Here is a 20,392-nt window from a genome sequence, read left to right on the forward strand (position 1 = left end):
AAGTCATTGACTCTGGTTTAGGCTATTGTCCTTAACAGTGACACTATAAATGTTGGATGTTTGTACTCTAAGGGCCTGGTTTTATAATTAGGCTTAACAAATTTGTGTTGAACAATTAAATGAGTAGAGGAATATTTGGTTGATTCTTTTTTGGTGGAGATTGGGAACTGATAAGATGATGAAAAATCAAACTACAGGAACATCAGGAAATTGACACTATCAAAAGATATGTCAAGTATTGTGTGACAGTTTAACTGATTTCTGTTTATCTTCATTCAAGATATTTATATAAGCTTAATGTGGTCTGAGCAAAGCAGGTTTCATGTGTTTTGAGTGAAGGCCTGCTATTCGTTTCTTCCCATCTTTCGTTCCTCCCCGTAGAGATGAGACAGTGAATATGGCTAGTGGTGGTTTCCTCTTGACACTGCTCAGGCCATTCAGCCTTAGTGTCACCTGACATAGACACGCTGTTACGCTCTGTTCGCCCAGAGGTTGAAGAGCAAGCCTCTAAGTTTCTAATTACGCTTAGTATCCAACAGCTATTTCATGCTTTTGTCCCCTCACTAAATACATAGACAATACAAAGACCTTAAAAATCAAGGACCAGCACAGAGGAGGAAATGCCTATAATCCCATTATCCCACATAAGCATAACCACTTTAAAATATTGCCTCCGCGTGTTTATTTACTATTTTATAATTTATGTGTAAAAGCCATTGTCTATGGATGTCTGTTTAAACTCTGACCTAGACAGTGCGGCTGTAATGGAGAGGGCTGCGGAATGTCTGGGGGGGGACTGCTCTTCTGGGTTTCTGCTATTCTCATGGCTTGGGAAAGACCTCTTTTCCCTCTGGAGTTTTATTTCTTGACTGTGAAGGGCTTGCCAGGGAATCTCAGGATCCTGCCCACTAGAACATTCTGATTTCATTGAAACTGAGCAGGAATAAGCATCTCAGTGATAAAGGACATTTGCAAGACTTCCTCCAGGCAGTCGTGAAATTTTATTATTGTGTACCAGTTTCACTTAAAGCAAGTTTCTCCCAGAGCCAGAACACCAGCCTGAACTGACAGATCTATTTGAGTTGATAAATATTTTGAGGAAAATGTGAAAAGGATCCTTTTATTCTGCCTAGAAACACAGGATCTGCACTGTTGTCAGTGCCTGGTGTTTTATGAGAAAAGCATGCCAAGGAGTAAAGCACTGGAGCTGTTATTTGGTTCTTTTTGCACCTCAAGAAATTGATTTTGCCCCATGTCTCTGGCTCTGTGTGTATCGAGAGAGTGGATTGGTATGCAAGGGCTGTTGCTTATTAGGTACCTGAGCTCGAAAAGTGTTAAAAGGCTCCTGGTTTGTTGTAGAAGGGTCAGTTTGCACATTAAACGATTTTTGGTGAACAGTTACCGTGTCCTTTTACTTTTACCATTTTGCGTTTGGACTTTTTCTTTTTATGCATTTTAACAGTTATTTAAGAGTCCCCATGTGCTAAGAAGGAATCTGAATATATGTGCCTTAAAAACAAATAAGCCTGGTACAAACATGTAGACTATTCCATCAATACCATCAAAGGACGAGGAGTTGTATTCGGAACAATATGTAAAAATACAGCTTGTGAAAGATTTCCTTTATTAACTGTCATCATCCACAGAATATATGTTCAAATAAATGTTGTGTAATAACTAAATTTGAGATTAATAGGCCCCTTAAGAAACAGCGAAGTCATTCAGAGTAGTCAGTGAAAAATAGGCTGTAAGGCTACACGGTGCACAGATTGTCCTGCATGCACGCTCTCTCCGGTGTCATTGCCATTTGTCATTGTCGGCTGGCTCTGTTCTCATTAAAACACGCCAGCACAAAAGCAACTTAATTTTCTTAAGAGAAGAGGACACCTGATTCAATTTAGTACCCAGAGACAGGAACTTGCATATTTTTTTCCATGCCTGAATTGAGAGGAATAGTTACAAACAACAACAGCAACACTGTTCACCTCAAGATAAAAGATAATTTTTTTTTTCTCCACCATGGTATCAAGAAATGGACCTGCAGAAATTAGAATTATTTTTCTCCTGGAACAGCAACTTGATAGCAAACATTTACCCTGAAGTAGGCTATGTATCAACAATTGTAAACACGTGTAATTGTGTTAATTCCAGCAGTGATTTTTAGACTAAGAATTAAAAGTGTTCCAAACTGAGTCTTTCCTTAAATTGGTGAATGCTCTGTAAGCTCAGTAGCCTTTTCTTTTTCACGTGTGCTATTTGTTTAAAAATCAGTTTCATTCATAAGGGCATAAAGGTAGTTTTATATTGTCTCTCTCAATGTCTTCCTCACCACTCCCCCCACCCCACCCCAACCCCCACCACCAGATGATGGAAGCACAGAATGAAAGGTCTTTTTGTAAGGGTTAAAGAGGAGGCCATTTGCTCTTAGTCATTTGTGTAGGATTCATGTCTAGATGGGGAGACATCCTACCATTCTGTTTAAGAGTAACTTTTACATTCTAATTGGCTTTTCTAACACTGGCTGTTCGGATAGAGATTGGTAAGTTTAAGGAACCCCAATGTCTAAATATCACAAATTATGAGCAATGGTCTGTTGGGCTGATAATTAAAATATGGGAATCTTGCTTTTTATTTTTGGCCTTTAAAAAACCATTTATTTATTTGTTTGGGGTGTGTATGTGTGCCGCACATACCATGATTAAGTATCAAGTCAGAGGAAACCTGTGGGAGGTGAGCATTCTCCTTCTATAGTGTGGGTTCCAGGGAGCAAACCCAGGTTATCAGGCTTGGCACAAGCACGTTTCCTTGCTGAACTATCTTGCCAGCTCCCCATTTTTGACCTTTTGTCTCTCCCAACCCTCATCGACCAGCGAGGTCCATTATTGACAAAGAAGGAAGCCCTGACTTTTGGAGCTGAGAAGTGGGATGGAGTGGGACGGCTCCTAGTTAGTTTTGCTGATCCACTCTGGGGTCATCAGACTGACTGTGAGGCGTTGAAGGTTCCAGAGGCATTTTGGAGAGGGAAGGGCATAGCCATTATAGGAAGTCCGTGATCAGGTTTTGCTGATTCTGAGGTCCTAGGTGGTAAGAGACAGGTTCCCATATCTGTGCTAATGTTTGACATTTCTGAGAAAATACCATCCAGAGATATTTGCAACTTCCTCAGATCTTCTGTGTTTAAGCTTTCTGTTTCTTCATCTTTTCTTTCCACCCATTTTGAAAAAAAAACACTTACCATGTGAGAGGAGCAGAGCCCTGGCCACCTGAGAGTCTGCCAGATTGGCCGCTGCCAGTGTGGGGAGTGGTGGGTGGGCAAATGCTGCCCACACACTGCTCTCTCTCGATTCAGTGTGCAGTAGCCACAGAAGTCATGCAGAGGGAAGGGGGTGAGCTCAGCAAGCCTAGGGAGCAGCACATGCTCTCCTCCCTCCGTCACGGACTGTAGCCGCCATCTTTCCTTTCCTGGTGTCTTTACATCACAGTAAGAAGCAGCTTCCGCCAAGACCACAGACGTGCACCTGTTCCGCTCTTAGAAATGCACAGAGGAGTCTGGAATCGCCACACCTGATTCCAGAGTGTCTCAAGTCCTGCTTGTCTGTCTCCCTGGTTGCATCAGCTCATAGGGCATCAGAGGCTGTGGCAGGCCCTGTGTCACTGGTTGCTCGTTCAGAGGAGCAGTCTTTCGGCACTCCACTCTGCTTTATCCCTCAGCTCCCACCCTCCCGTGGCAGCCAGAGCCTGGGTTTTTTCCACCGGGGCCATTACTGCAGTATCAGCTGCTATACTTTACCACACTGGCTTGGCCTGACTCCTGTGTGCCAAGAATCTGTCTCATTTTGCTAAATATACAGAGCGCTGTGTTCTAATCCTTTCGTTGAATGGCAAGAATTATAAACCCGAGGTACTTTGGTACAACCTCCCTTGACAGCTGCTCCATGAGATCTCACGGTCACAAACGTAGCAATCTGGATTTACTCACTGTCATTAAACAACCGTGCTTCTTTGCACTTCAGATTACACACTCACCTCAGCCTTTGGTGCTTCTGTCCAGAGTCTCTTCTTGAGTGTGGCCTCTCAGAGAGAGTGCAGAACGGAGGCTTGTGTTCCGAGGCATTGGAGATAACTTCGCACCAGCACAGAACTGGCGCATACCTTGTTCAAACTCCCATCCTTTTCCCCTTGCCCCTGCCTGTGGTCTATTCTAAGCAGCTCCCCACCTTTGTTGCTTCTGGACAGAAAGAGCGACCACGTCTCCCAGTTGACATACCTCCCCCACCCCATCTGCTCAGGTCCGAGTGGCACACCGTTATGCCTGTAAGCGCTCCCCCAACATGGCCGCTCACTCATGTGCAGCCAGCGTGGAATATGGATGTCAGTCAGCAGCATGGGAAAGCAATGCTCATTTTGATTCTGGGCAACTTTTGTGATTTCCATTGTTGGTTTGCTTGTAAATGTCTTTCCTAACCCCAGCTCAAGAGGAAGGAAAATAGACGAGCCTTCTTTGTAGAAGGAAGAGAGCAAGGGAAACAGTACTTCTGGGACTCCTCATTGCTTATTCTTCTCTTTAGTTTCTAGTCTCCATCTAAACTGTGAAGAGGAAGGGCACCTTGGCCCAGTTTCGACATCTTTTCACAGGTGCTGAGGTTGTGTTTGGTGTCTGACTTGTGGGCTTTCTCCATGTATGCTGTTTATCTTAGGACAGTATTAGAGATTTAGGGTGGCCATAATCATCCTTTTAACATCGTAGAAACGCTTCTTCATACTGTAATCGGAAGCCAGGATCTTCAGCAGCAAAAGCCAAGAGCTTCACAAATTAACTTGCAACAAATTGTTCTTCCTCTGTGTAAATGTGGGTCCTAATTTCTTGCTTAGTAGATGTGTAAAGGAAGGGCAGAGAGGACTACCACCAAGACAAACTTTGATATAATACCATGAGAAGACTTGGTAGGCCCAGCAGTGTGCAGATATTATAAGAGACCAGACATGTGTATGTAAGTCCGGAGCGTGAAACCTGGCCGGAGCTCTGCACTCCTCGGGTTTGTGAGTTTCAGGCTTTCCAAAGTAGAACTTGACAGTATTCCATTTAGGAATGGAAACGATTGCTCCGATAATTGTGAAGCTTTCTGTCCTGGTTGTTTTCAGGTTCTAAGAAAACTTATTTTAAATGATTCCATGGTGATTCTGAAGAAAGTTGAACTTTACCAAGCAACTTCATAAAGGCGTCTTACAGAACATGTACTGAGATGTCAGGGAAACACCGTATTAGATATCCTGAAAGCTGACAAGGCAGTGTGGTGGAAGCCGTCCCCTCGGTGTGAGCAGACCGTTGCAGCGTGCCTCTCCAGTGCCGGCAAGCTGGCTGCCCATCAAGTGTAATTACTTTAGTTTTACGCTTTGCAGATAGAATTGGAGTTAGGTTAGTAGTGAGGATATTGTGTAAGACATTCCGCTCACAGTCCTTGTGTCACTTTTGATTTTTTTTTTTTTTTTTAAGTTTTGTAGCCATTGTAGAAGGTATTATGAGTGCTTTTCTAGGCAGTAAGGGGCAACCCTGAACAGATAAGACAAGATCCTTGTAATGAAACGTTCTAGGGGGGTATGGGGTTTAGAATTGTTCTCTCGAGCATGTTAGCTAGCTCTGTCACTGAGAGAAACAACTTAATAAGCAAGATTTATTTTTGACTCATGGTTTCAGAGACTCCCAGTGGCCTGACCCTGTTCCTTGAGCCTGTGGTAGCCAGCGCATCATGACCAGAACAGGAAGCACAGGAGGCTGCTTTACCTGAAACAGAAAAGGGGGATAGGAAGGGGCTGAGGCCCCAGTAATATTTGCGGCATTATATCCCCAGTGAGGGAACTTTCTGCCTGTGCTCTGCGCTTTCTCAAGGCACCATGGGCTGGAGCCCAAGCTCTAGCGTCTGGAGGGAGAGCCTCCAGCTTCGAGCTGCAACAATAAACTTGGAAATGCCTTAGAACCCAGAGTAAACTACCTGTGGCAGCGCAGATCTCATCTCCTTTCACGAATCTTGTATTTTCTTTAAAGATTAAAAAAATCAATGTGAGCATAGTAGTGAATTGGGGGGGGTGGTGGATGAGGGGGCATTGCTTTAAAAGCTAAATGCTTGCATTGCCATTGTTTATCTTGGAGCCTTCTAGCTTCAGCGGCTACTGGGGAGCTGGGGAGCAGCCAGCAAGAGCCATTACCAGCATGCGCAGTATGATCTAGACTCCTAACTTTATTTTAAAACCAGTTATGTTTTGGCCCAAAGAGATGAAAATGAGCAAGAAATGGCTTACCATCCCGCATCCCGGAGTCCTGTCTGAATACAGAAAGACGATACAGTAAAAAAGAAATTAAAGGCCAAACAGGCTTTGGCTTGATGGTGTGAGATATCAGATCCAGTCTCCTGGGTCTGTCGTCCCTGGATTCTGCCACACATCGACCAGTTTAGTAAGGGAGGTGGACTTTGGAATTCCAAAACATCTTCTTTATGTCTATAATTCTGTAAATGTGTTCGGTTCCTGCTTAGGGTGAATTCATCACGTTCCTTCCTTAGGAGAACTTTGCCTGCGGTGGGGCAGGGAGGCATGTGAACAGAGTCCGATAGAGTGGACAGGCCTGTGGCAGAGATAAGCTCAGAGTGCCCTCGCTGCAGCCATGGTTTGTTCAGGGTACCCGTGAGTGGAGTGCAGACCTGTGAAGGTGCGTGCGGGGTCCCAGCTCACTGAGAACTTGGCAGGGTGGTCCCGAAGCTGGTTCGTTAAGGTAAGGGCGAGTTGTTTAAGACCTACTCATGCTCTTGACAGGGGAATTAGTCATTTTAGGTCAGAGAGCAAAGATGTAGGAAGTGGCATGAGATCAGGAACTTGGGGAAATTGGGAGTAGGATGAGCAGGGAAGGAACTGGAGAGCACTCCGTTTAGAGAAGGCCTTGTAGACTGTGAAGGAGCAGGACGCTCCTCCTCACATCAGAAAACGTGCATGTCACAGATGATAGCCTGCTCTGTTATCACTAGCCTCCGAACTCTGGAAATCATAATTCCCTCATGTACTGCTGCTGTACAGTTGAGCCCAGCTGGGCTCGGTGCCTTGCTTCATCTGGTCCTAGGAGCACCTAGAACCCTAAACTAACCATTTAACAAAAGCTGTTGGTTTACTGCCTGGGAGGAGGGCAAAACAACATTCAGATTGAGCCCCACAATCTGAAAACAGCCAGGGAGGTACCTAACACATCTCGTCATGGCAGCTCCGTTGTCTCAGCTGATCCACATGGAGCAGTACCTGTGGTTGGATCGCAGAGGCGAGCAGGGGACTGGGTCATGTCAGGAGTAGTACTTTCTCGACTTTAGCTTTTGAGTTCTCCTTTAGTAACTCCACCTTTCTGTAAGTGCTAGGCAGATCCACGTGCTCTCCAGCATAAGGTTAGTAAAGAGGACTGAAGGTGATTTGGAAGGAAAAAGCTAAATTTATCTTAAGCACGCAATCTGCTCTACGTGTACGGACTGTCGGGGAGTACGTGCATGCAGGAAGGACGCTGGCGCTCCCTGTTGTTCTCACCACAACACACAAATGTCCGCTTTTGTTTTTCTCTGTGCACAGAACTTTCCTGGAATTGTCCAGTGGAAGTCTAGGAAGATGCCTCAAATATGTTGCTGTACTTTATAGTTGTCATCTGTAATATTTTATGTAGCTGAATCTTTTTATTCTTCCTCATCTCTCCCAGTACAACACAGAATGCCATATGCCACTGTTCCTGTCAGGAAGCAAAGGTTTCCCTGGTCTGTGCTTGTTGCCTGTGTTCATGCCACAGAGGAGCTGGGGTCCAGTGCCATCTTTTATTGATAGGACCAGCAAAGGAGAAATCTAATGAAATTATCAAAGCTTTGAATTAATTATGAAGTGGCATAAGAGAGCCAAGCTCTCTGGAGCCAGCGCTCTCATTACCCATTCACTCTCATTGCGTCCTCTTCTGGAGCAGAAGGCATTTTCAGCTACAGCTTAGCTGAGCTTTGGACTTAAGTCAAACTTCCTAAACCGACGCCCTCTTTTTCTACGTCGCGGCTGGGAATGTCCATAACGATTAACCGACACTGCTCTGGACTGGCTGGGCATTGGAGTAGGTTTTCTCTGCCTCTTTATGTCTTTTTCCTAGTTTTGGTTTTTTTTTTCCTCTCCCTCTCTCTCTCATTTTTTCTTTCTTTCTTTTTTCTTCTTCTTTCTTTCTTTCTTTCTTTCTTTCTTTCTTTCTTTCTTTCTTTCTTTCTTTCTTTTCTTTCTTTCTTTCTTTCTTTCTCTCTCTCATTTTTTCTTTCTTCTTTCTTTCTTTCTTTCTTTCTTTCTTTCTTTCTTTCTTTCTCTCTCTCTCTCTCTCCCCCTCCCTCCCTCCCTCCTTCCTTCCTTCCTTCCTTCTTTCTTTTTTCTTTCTGCCTTTCTTTCTTTTTCTCATCAAATCAGATGTTGTACAAGGTTTTCCCCCTTTTGATTAATGTGAAAAGCCATAAAGACTATGGCATGTAGCTTCATGGAACACAGGGACTGACTTTGTTGAGAAGTGTATAGACTCCTCCATGTATTCAAGGATGCTTTGGTAAGCTGAATCATTTGTTTCATCTTTAATTTGGGGTAACAATTGCACGTTTTCCTGCTTGTTTCTAATCCAGAAATGATTAGCGTGACAATAGCTCTGGTCTCAACTGCCCTGTCCTTGATGCTGAAGTGTGGGACACTAGCTTTCACCTAGTGATGACAGTTCATTGGCAGGGAGCCATTAATGTTTGCCTTACTCTTGTCCCATCTTAGTAATACCCATTGTTACATAAATATCAACCTCTGGTTTTTCATACTTTAGCAGCAAAATCAATGACAACCAGGCTTTGACTTACTATCAGGGATGGATCTTTTGGACTGTTTTGAAGCATCTTCTGGCAAGCCTTTTCCTGCCTGCTTCTGAGACCCATTATTGATGGATTCCTGAGCTGCAGCCATCTATCTTAGTAGACTCTAGGCCACTGTCGAGCTCTGAAAGCAGTGACTAACTTTACAGGGTCAGTGTCTGGGGTTTTGGCCAGTGGGAAAAGGGAGCATGGTAATCTTTGTTTGTCCTGGTCCTGTTTACTTTTGGTGAGTTTTTCTCCCATTTCTTTTCTCCTTAGGCAGCTGCGATATTTAATTCAGCATTTGGAAGTTTTTTGGTGAGTACATGTGGTTTAACTTTGCCTGTTTTAATTTTTATGAAGATGTAGGAAGAGCTGAGCTTCTTTAACTCTTGGTTAAATATAGAAGTTTTGGGATCTTTGCACATATCTTTTAATTAAGCCCTGAGGAAAATTAATAAGTAAAAACAAGTGAATGTTCTCTTACAATATATTTTGGAGGCTCAGGTTTAATAGTCCGTTAATGGATTCAAGGAATCAATTAAAATGCTATGTGTCTCTTTATAGAGGTTATGTCAATATATTGATCACTTAGTGAGCTCTTTTACATGATTATTATTTAGTGTCATGGGACAGAGGATTTTGAAAAGGAAACATGGCCCAGCTGGTCAGAAAGGGAATGCTAATTTATGGTTGACACATCATTTATTTTCTACATTTCCCTGTCAAAGAAGCTGCTTATGATCTTGGCTATAACTGAGAAATCTTTGTGGAACAATAACAAAAAGCTGATATGAAGATATAATGTATGAAGATGTGAGTTGCAAGAAAATGTAGGTTTTTTTTTTTAGAGATTGAAATATAAAGTATAAATAAAATGGTTCAAAAGTAGTTCTACCTTTACAAGCAGAACCAGTATAATTATGAAGCTGTTGTTTTAGCATTTAGATAATTATTTTTAAAATAAATTATCACAGTATTTGATTTGTGTTACAGAAGAATGGAGATAGAAACAGTTAATTATTATTTAATAATACTACTTATAACTACAAATTTGTTAACTTCATAAAAATAAATTAGAATATCTGATTTAGGTGCAGAACTCATTTAGCGCCCTGTAGTATAGTGACTTACAAATGACTGGGAATAAAACTAGTGGATTGTAAACTGGTTTATGCGTCCAGGGAAAATACCCGTCATGCATGCTCAATATATTCTGTATGTTACTTGTTTGTGTGCTGTGTGCATCCGATGATAGTTCAGCTTTCAGACACATTGTTAACCCACTACCGATTCTACCAAATGATACATAGCTTTTGAAATCGACCTTCTGGATGATATGAATTCTGTGACATACATTTCTGAATTATGTCCCACTCTTACAGATGTTGTGTTTTGGGTTTTGTTATTGTTGTTGTTTGTTTGTTGTTGTTTTTTTTATTGGGCTTAGAAGCAAAGTAATAGTCTGTTTAAAAATAACCCTTTTCTGGAAGTCAGTTTTGGCGTGGCCTGAAATCATGCACATCCACTGTGAAGCATGGCTGCCTAACTTGGGTTGCTTCCCCATGAAAATGCCCGTGGTAGCTGAGAAAATGCAATGAGGTAATGGGGCAAGTGGCTGAAAAGAAGCCTACTGCCCCTCCTTGGAGAGAGGGAGCACTGCTTGTAGCTTGAGCCTCACACTGGCCGCTGCTGCTCCTTGGTCATTTTCTCTCAGTCTCGGATGCGTGTTCGGGCCCCAACAGGAGAGCTTGCGCCAGGGGCTTCTCACCGCCTCCCGCTGCTCCTTCCCTTCTACGTTGTGTGTTTTACTCCTGAGTCTTCTGTTCCTCCTTTTTTTCACTTTTTTCTTCTTAAACCTTAATGCCTCTAATGGATCAAAAGTGTTTATGGAAGTCTGGTTGCACATAGGTAATTTTCAAGTTGCTTCGGAGAGTACAAAGAAATACAAGGTTGTTGCAGTGCCCTGTGTATGGGGCACCTCAGAAAGGAGAGCAATGTCAAAGCTAAGACTCTAAAGAAAAGATGTTCCTGTAGACACATGGTGGCCACCGAGTGCCACAGGCAACGTGCTCCCAAGGGCCTTCGCCTCCAGCTGAGACCGGGCAGTAGACTATGGCGCGGCAGAGGTGTCTTTCATGGCCTACGTCTCCTTCCTTCCTCTTCTCTCCTTTTCTTTGCTAAAGCTGAAGATTGCCAGCAGTGGTTGAGAATGAAAACTGCGGCTGTGCATGCTTTGCCCCAGTGTAATAACAGATCATTCTATTTTCCCTCGTTCTCTGACATAATCACAGCAGCCCTTGGTTGATGAAATGCTTGTAGGCCTCATCCAAATACGATGACTCTGTCTCTAGGGACAGGCCGCATGTCCTGCTCTCCCATCCGTAGCATGTGTCTTCCTTACCTACTTGTTGGCTTATGAGCCAAGACAGCTGCTGGAGCTGCGTCTTCCTCTCACTCTCTCGCTCGCTCGCATACACACGGTAGCATTCCTGAAATCTCAACACCATCCTTCCACGAATATCTTCTTGCAGAAATTAGCCACACAGTCACACCCCATCAGTGAAATGTAGCAGTTTACCACAATTTCTGTCACTAAAGACGGGAATGTACAAGACAAGAGCCAGCTTGTACTTTCTCCCTATGAGGAATATACAAAAGTATACACAGATTTGAAGAAAGAACTTACAGTGGAACGACATGAGAAGTTGTTCTTTGAGTTGGGATTACAAAGAGGACTCCCTCTATGGAGGGAGACTTCTGAATTATAAATCGTAAGAATGGTGTTGCTATTGTCTGGGAATTTTCTTTATGAAGGAATCTGTGCCCATAGGTAGTAGCCACTCTACTGAAAGCAAGCTGAGTGTGAGTATTCATTGAGTATTAACTGAACCAGGTACCTTCCCTAGATAATGTGGACAAGCTGTATCATCTGTTTATAGAACCATGTTGACACTAGGGTTAACTCAAAGAAAATGCTTCTCTGATGTAGTAGAAACAGCTTTGAGCTAAAATTTACACCTGGGTTTTGGTCCAGTCTCTGATTTTAGATGTTTTTGGGTGTGACTGTTGAAATCCACCAAGTGAAGAAGTTATCTCTGCTGGTGCTATAAGCTCTAAGATATACCAAGTGGCTGTTCTCGGGTTATGAGTAATGATCGTTGTCTGTGTGTGTACGAACGTGTGTGTTTGTGCATATTCATGTGCTATGAGTGGCCATTCCTTATGTCTGTGTATAGTACATATGTGTATACACAAAAAGCACGTCCTAGAACCGGTGTATGTTCTCCATCACATACCCTATCAGAGAACGCGTATCATAATGTTCCGCATAAACATTCTAGTATATAATAGACTCTGATAAACCTTGGTATTTCAGGTTAATTCTGATTGCCTGGAACCTTTGAAAGGCTTTTCTTAGAAAAAGTTTTAGAGAAAGACCTAAGGGTATTTTAAGGGTATTTTTGTTGATTTTGCAGGCATCTGGGTATAACAAATAAAATATAGTACACATTTATGCTAGTTTAATAATGTCCCAGGTCTAATTAAAACACAGTGATTTTAAGAACTAATTGTTGTATAAAACTTTTTTAATGGTGGCATACTGGTAATAACTAATGATAGATGAATTCAATTTACATAAATTTTGGACCAAGAGAGTATTTTGAAATTGTGCCATTGAGGATTTCTTTAAGTTAGGGAGTTAAAGCTGTTTCCTCCTCTGGCTATTTTAGTTGTTCAGCTTATTGTTATCGTAGAACGTAGCAAGGGAATTGAGATTTTTTTTCTTGATAAGGTTTGAATAGAATTTAGTAGCTCTGTGTGCTCTGGATAACTAAGATGATGTCCAAATGCGTGTGCCCATATATCCCACATAGTACATAGGTCCATGTGTCCCGCATAACGCGTGTGCCCGAATGTCTCACAGAGTGATGTGCCCCAGCATCCCACATGACACCTACACATTTCAAGAGCAGCATCTTGTATATTACATCCTCATTCGAAAGAGGTGTTTGTTTTTAGATTTTGAAAAAAAATTTAAAGATGTATTATTTTCCTTTATGTGTATGAGTGTTTGCCTGCATGAACATGAGTGTGCTGCCTGTGTCCCAGAAGAGGGCCTTCGTTAGCAAAAACAGTGAGGACGCTGTTAATGAGTGTTAATGAAGGCATAAAATGTCCCCCCTTCCCTTTTCCCTCTCCTCCTCCAACACTCACTTTCCCCTCTTCTTCCCTCCCTTCCTCTCCTCCTTCCTCTCTGCAAGGGTCTGACTTGAACTCCAGTTCCTCTTGCCTGAGTCTCCTGAGTGCTGGAGGCCAGACTTTGAATTTCTCCTCCTCCTTCTTTTCCCTCAGCCTAGGGTATATTTAGTTCATGGATTTGAGGAGGTCATTTTGCTCAGTGTTAATGATGACATTGGTTTTAACCAATGGAAATTGTTTATTTGGAGTCTCGGTTTACCCTCAAAGCTCAGGGATCTTTAATAAATACTGCTGAGGGCTGGGGAGGTGGCCTGGTCAGCACTGTGCTAGCTGCAGCAGCCAGCCCTCAGCTGCAGACCGGGTGTTGTGCTCTGTCCTGTGGTGTCAGCCCCAAGGGCAGGCACGGTAGAGAGCATGGGGCTTGCCGGCCTTCCCTACTCCTTGAGTCCCAGACCAGGGGCAGAGCCTGTCTCAACAAACAGGGTGGATTCCAGCTTACACAAACTACGACAAAGCGATACTACCGATTCTTGTAGCAGTGTGACACAAGAGGCAAAACTCATGTAAAAGGGATAACATTTTATTCTCAAGCCAAATATGAGTGACCATGGCCGAGGAAGACAGACTTAGGCTTCTACAAATTGCATATTTTAACATGGAAGTACTTTCAGGAAGCTTTTATAGTAACAGAACACAGGAACACAGAAAGTCGCAAATGAAGGCAGGTCCTAAAACATTAGCGAATGAGATTCTCTGCTCTCAGCTTCAGATGCTCGCTGATGTCCTTGTAGCCTTTTGGTTTGTGGGGTGGGGAGCTAGGTTTCTGTACATTCCAAAGGACTTCCCTAATTAATTGTTCCAAAGATAGTAGCTCGCACAACGAGGACAATAAGGACGATTGAGAGGGCTGAAGAAGGCCCAAGATAATTTGGCTCTGGATGCTTGACATTCCAAGCTCAGAGTCCTTGGTGTTCTCAGCTGGTGAGTCCTGCAGATGTCCAGGGAAGGCTGTAGCTTCCCACCTCACATCTAGAAAGTTCACTTGAACGTCCTCAGAGCGCCGCTAGTGCACGGCTTATATCTAGACACTGAAGGAAAAGCACAGAACATAGATAAATAAAAGATTGAAGAAGCAGGATGGCAGGGGCCTCCCTCAGTGCAGTTGCCAGCATTCAGGCCCCATTATGGACTTTGCCACATCAGCACACTGTTTGTTAAATCAGATCCGCTTTTAAAATTTGAATTTATCTGAAGCCCAAACTTCCCAGCAACACTATAAATAAAAAACTATCTTGTTATGACTAGAGATAGCAGATATTAAATCACGTGAGAAAAAGCTGCTGTTGCTTTGTAGCTAAACTCTGCAGCCTACACTGGCTCTCCCCTGCCTGCCCTCCTTCTCCAAAAGATGAAATTAGAGCCAATAGCAAGAGGATCTGCCCGTGCGTGAGTCAGCTTATTCTCCAAATCTCTCCATGTGTCCTGGATGAAACTGCTTTCTGAGGCTTCTCATCACTTTGTCAAGAGATGAGTTAGAACCCTTTGGGACAAATGAGGAAAATCCCCGAATCAGGGATTCCACCCACGAAACGCGCCTGTCTCTTTCCCAGTCTCTTCTCTGTACTGTGCTTGTCCAACACTAGGCGAGTATGTCAAAGTGCTTAGGGAAAGGTGCTTACGAAGGAGGACCCTCTCACAGTTGAATCTGAAGTCATTTTAAAAACAAACTCTTATCTGAATTAATCAGTGCAAATAAAAAAATGGTCTTGTTATTTAATGAAAACGTGCAGAATCTTTACATAATGCTATGCGGCCTGATGGGACTGGTGTAGCAAGTAAATGCATTAGTCACAGTGGCCATTTTTCTTGCAGATTTGTGACGTAGATTTAATTACAGGAATGACCAGCAACTTACAAATCTAATTTTGGTAGAGGTTGAGGCAAATTTTGTTTTTTATTTTAATAATGATGGATTTTTTAAAGCAGTGATTTCATTACTATTTAAAGAAATCTACTAATACAGAACTAGCCAATTGACTAGTTATTTTATTACCCTTTAACAAATACCTTATGCTTTCCTTTTTATTTTTAATTTTTAAAATGTCATCATTTCCAAACTGAAAAAGTATTTGCCCCAAAATCTTTTTGGGCAACAATAAGTAAATATACACAGCTCTGGATATTTATAAGTTGGTTAAAACTAAGATTATGTTTCCTTACTTTGAACCCCAAGCTATGAAAACCACTCAGTGTTATGGCTTTTGGCCCAGCTGCCAGCAGCTCCTGGTTCTTAATGGTCACATGGTCCTCACGTTCCTACTTCTCTTCCTCTAAAACAAACATTTACCAAGATTAATAGATTTTTGTCCATTGTAAATACCTTTCATTGACTCTGTTTGCTCGTTTTGTTGTTGTTGGCAGAAACTTCAAATTTCCGTGTCACATTTACAGAGATTCCCTTTAGGCGTTAATATTTGCCTACACTGGGTGTTCTGTTCTGAGCTCTGACGAGCGTATCCATGTATGTTGGGCTGCAGTCAGGGTAGGGTGATCTCTGTCTGCTTAGAGGCTCCTTCACGCCCAGCTGTTCTCAGCGCTTCTCCTGGCTCAGCTCCTAACCACTGAGTGTATCCCCTCTTCGCCTCTTCCAGGGGGTCCTGTGAATGGCATGCCTTCACGTGCTGTATTTCAGACTGAGCCTGGACACCTTCCCTTTGTGGCTCTTGTCAAGCTGCTGCACAAACATGCCCCTTGCTAAGTCACATTGCATTGCAGTAAGTGACTGTTGATGAGCTTAATTAAGGTTGTGTGGTACTTGGGACATTGAATGATTCCTACAGGACTGTGTGTTAAGGGCTTGGTCCCTAGGGTGCTGCTGCTGGCAGGTGCTGGGAGTCTTAGAAGGAACATTGTGGAGATCCCTAGGGCACTGGGAAACCAGAGGAACCCTGACAGTGAGGTGTTCGGTGCTCTGCTGCCCCCTCCCTGCTGCTGCTGTCCAGCATCGCAGCAGAGACCTAAAAACAGTGCTCTGCTTCGTCACAGATGGAACCTCTAAAACTGGGCCAACGTAAACCTTTTCTTTCTGTAAGGGATCTCTATAAGATATTTCACTGTAGTGCTAGAGAGCTGACCACTTGTTTCCTGTGTTTGGCTATTGTGGATAAAGTTGCTATGTTCGTGTGTGACAAACATAATAAGTATAGTTGCTATATTTGTGTGTAGAAAATATGTAGACATACCTTCCCATTCTTTCAGGGAGAACTTATGAAGTTCCTGGGTCATAAGCTGAGTTTGTGTTTTGAAGGGGAGTCCAGTTGTTCTACATCTTTGCCAGCCCTTGCTTTTAGTAGTTTTGGATTTTAGTTATTCCTGAGAGCATCATGGCTTCCCCTTGCCGCTCCTCACTGGCTCAGGGTGACGACACTTTTGTATGCGCTTGTTTGCCATCTGTGTGTCTTCTTCGGATAGTGACTGTTCATATTTTCTTGGCCATTTAAAAAGAAGTGGAATGCCTGTTTCTTCATACTTGGACGTAGGTCTTTACTTTGGACACGGATCATTTATCATTTATCATTTACAGGTCAGTTTTGGTTTTAACTTTTTTCCTTGTGGTCTATTTGGAGTTCATATTTACAGATGTGTCAAGAGCAAGGATTTGTTATTTTCCTTATAGTTGTAAAAATTAACATTTTTTTATGTCTGTCCAACTTATCCCACTTTCCCTTGGTAGATTTTCTCCATTATCTTTGTACATGAAATTTTTCTCTATGCCACATTTGACATAAATTCATATGTATTTTCTTTTACTTTACAGTCTAAATATAGATTGAATATTTAACCCATTGATACTCATCTGGGGCTTCTATTGATGCAAATAGGAGTTTGAAAATACCTCATCTGCTCATGATGACACTGGCTAAGGAAATCAGCTTCTGCCATGGCCTCCTCTGGTGCTTTTCCGCGTGACAGCGTCAGAGCGGCATTCCTGTATCCTCCAAGTGTCATATTCATTGTCCCAGAGAGTACCGACAGTATTCTAGAGAAAAGGTAAAAGTGTAAGCTGAAAATTAAAGATCTAATTCAGGAGTTATACTTGGTGATGTAACAATAATCCTACACTCCAGAGGGCAGGAGAATCAGGAGTTCAAGGCCAGGCTAGGTTACATAAGACCTTTTCTCAAAGAAAAGAGAACCGATTCAATGATGTTATAAAAACTAGGTCAAATACATATTTAAATGGTTTTGGAAGTACTTAAAACTAGAAAAATAAAATAGAAGAAAAAAAAACTAATGGAAAAGAGCACAGGTGATAGCAAGGAACTGGGTAACGTGATCTGTCGGCAGAGCGAAGCTGCTGCAGCTGTCCTTTCAGGGCCTCATGTTACAGCCTCTGCAGCTGAGGTTGGGGTCCTTAACGCAGAGCGTTGCTGTGGCTTTGGTCTTACCATCTGGTCACGGGGCAAAATTTGTTAAGCATGACATAGAAAGTCGTGACGATGTGACTAACTGGAGGAGCTTTGGAAAATGATTATATGGTAACGTGTATTATTGTATGAATAGGTAATTATAGAAAACACAACTTTCCTCCCCCCTTTTTGAGGTAGGGTCTCAGGCAGCCCAGGACGACCTTCAACTTCTACATGCCCAGTTTTATGAGGGAGTTTAGGGGCTGAGCAGGCACTCAGCCAGCGGTGCAGAGATGCCTCAAGAGATGGACTCTTCATATACTAAAAGAAGGAAGGTATAGCTATGAGCAGCATTTTTGTTTGTTTGTGTAGTTTTTTATATGAGAAATTGGTTCCATTTTCTTTTTAATTAATGTATTTGCTCATATATTATATCTGGACTACATCTTTCCTTCTCTCCTTTTCCCCTGCTCCCTCTCCTCACACATCCTATCTTCTCCTTTTCTTCTTCCGAAAAGGGCGGACCTCCCAGGGATACCAACCAAGCATGGCATAGCAAGTTGCAATAAGACCAGGTACCTTCCCTTGCATTAAGGCCGGACTGAGGCCACCCGATGGGAGAAAAAGGGTCCCAACAGCAGGCGAAAAAGTCAGAGACAGCCCCTGCCCCTCCCCCACCCTTTTAGGAGTTCCACAGAAGACCAAGCTTCACAACCGTAACATATATCAGAGGCCCTACGTCAGACCCCACAGGTTCCTCGGCTCAGTCACTATGAGTCCAGGTTAGTTGATTCTGCGCATTTTCCTGTGCTCCACAGGTTCTGTTCCCTTATGATACTCTTCCCCCATCTCCTTGTGACATCTGTACTTCTGGAGCCACCCAGTAAAAGCCATGCAGATCCCTGCCCAGTGGCTGCCGAGGTACACAGATGGACACAGTCAACGTTTTCAGTCTTTCCCTTCATTAAGTCATCAATAGGGGATAATATTTTTTTTTGCTTATTGAGAAAAAAAAAATTGTTGTTGCGCTTCCCTTTACTTTCTGGCTCTTTAAATTGAGGAGGGGAATGTAAGAGACACAAGGACCTCAGTAAATGGAGAGGACTTCAGCCTGGCTCTTTACCTCCTAGTGTTTCACCTCAGAGATCCATGAGTCCTGCATCATTAGATACCTGTAGAATCTTGAATCAATTATGGAAGTCAAAAATTGAATATTTAGCTACAAGAAAAGAGTCAAAGCTTCCACTGACGTAAGCAAGTAGGTAAAAGTACTTTAGATTCAAAGCATAGAAAACACACAGCTTGAGGGTGACACTTCCCCAACAATGGCTTCTCCTCCTTTATGAATTTCCACAGTCTGTTTAGATAGCAGGGTCAAGGCTCCGGAAGGAGTAGCCTCGAAAACCGTCTTCAGCCCTGATACAGATCTCCATGTTACCTTCTCTGTCTGTTCCACTCCTGCCCTCACTTGTTTCAAGACTTCATCAGTTTGGTATGAAAAATATGCCATAGACTAATGCTAGCCTCAGAGAGCACTGCGCATCTGTCTTGGTTGTCTCAGGTGTCGCCACCCTTTCTTGTTCTTGTCTGCGTGGGAGTAACTGCAAGTGAGGGTACATGTGAGACAGGCTTCTCTGCGTAGCCCTGGCTGTCCTGGACTCGCTGTGTAGACCAGGCCGGCCTTGAACTCCCAGAGATCCACCTGCCTCTGCCTTCCTGAGCACTGGGATTACGGGATTACAGACGTGTGCCACCACAACCCGCGGAAGAAGTTCTCTATTAGAACGACAGTTGACACACCCCAAATCTAAGAGTTTCTTTCTTAGCTTTGGTGAAGGCATGATGTCACCCTGCATTGAATACTGAGCACGTCACTGTTAGGGACATAGGTGGCACATCTCTCTTCACCAAGGTCATGTTTGGAAGCTCTGTCTCAAAGGAGTGGATCCAGTGAGTCCTGACCAGGCAATGCTAGGTGTCATCCTCTCCTAATATGTAGTTAAGACTGGACAAACCACTACAGGAAACCTGTAGGCACCGGAGTCCACACATTCTTCCTTCATGTTTAGTGTCGCATGGGAAGACATTTGAATAAGAAATTTACCTGGCATTAGAAAAAGCAAGATGGAGAGGTAGCTCCCAAGTGTGATCCTAGCAGGCTGTTGGAGGTGGTCTGTCTGCGTCTGCAGTAAGGGCATGCTGCCCTTGGAGGCAGACAGCCTGCCACTCCGGCCGGGGTCTGCTTTCTAGATGCTGCTCAGATAGCTGGACTCAGCAGTCATTTCACCTGCGTGCTCTGCTTCCGCTTCGGATTGCTTTCCGCCTTTATTGACTCCCTGGACCTGACGTCTCCCTGACACCGGAACCTCTCTGATGCCTCCCAGTGATCTTGCATAGCTCTGCTATAAAGGCATTTCTTTTACTTCTCAATTCAAGAGGCAAAGAGACTTTGGGGTTGCCAGCTTGCATCACCTATACCTGCAATCAGCATAGCAGCCGCAGGCCATAGCCATTTCGGATCAAATGGGGAAAGTTAGGTGCTCAGGAGACGCCAGGGTTGGTAAATGGTCAAGTGCTTGCTGCACAGGCGTGAGGGCCTGAGTTTGAGCCCAGAGCCTGCATTTGAGAACAGTGCTGTGCGCTTCGAGCCAGCACCAGAGGAGCAGAGCGAGGACACTCAGCTTTGCTGACAAGCCACCCCAGCAAATCAGCGAGATCCAGGCCCGTGAGAGCCTGTCTTCAAGAGACAAGGTGGATGCCTCCTAAGAAACAGTTCCTGACTTGACCTCTGGCCTTTGTGCGTGGCCACGTGTGCCCGCACATGCACACACCATACACATAAAAATAATGCACATTAATTAAAGCTGAGAATTCAGTCCTTCAGTCATACCAGGCACTGGCTATGAC

General features: G+C 43.5%; 1 protein-coding gene across 5 annotated transcripts in view; it reads left to right on the forward strand.

Annotated features, from left to right (window-relative positions):
• Positions 1-20,392, forward strand: part of Slc10a7 (solute carrier family 10 member 7) — a 210,100-nt gene that overhangs the window by 59,829 nt on the left and 129,879 nt on the right. For 3 of the 5 annotated variants that reach the window (XM_021645308.2, XM_060393198.1, XM_060393203.1), the window contains exon 5: positions 9,153-9,191. The exons of the other annotated variants lie outside the window; for them this stretch is intronic. In XM_021645308.2, the coding sequence (XP_021500983.1) occupies positions 9,153-9,191 (39 nt within the window). The remainder of the gene's footprint in view (positions 1-9,152; positions 9,192-20,392) is intronic. 5 annotated transcript variants of the gene reach the window in all.

This window comes from Meriones unguiculatus, chromosome 10, assembly GCF_030254825.1.
Source record: "Meriones unguiculatus strain TT.TT164.6M chromosome 10, Bangor_MerUng_6.1, whole genome shotgun sequence".
NCBI lineage: Eukaryota > Metazoa > Chordata > Mammalia > Rodentia > Muridae > Meriones > Meriones unguiculatus.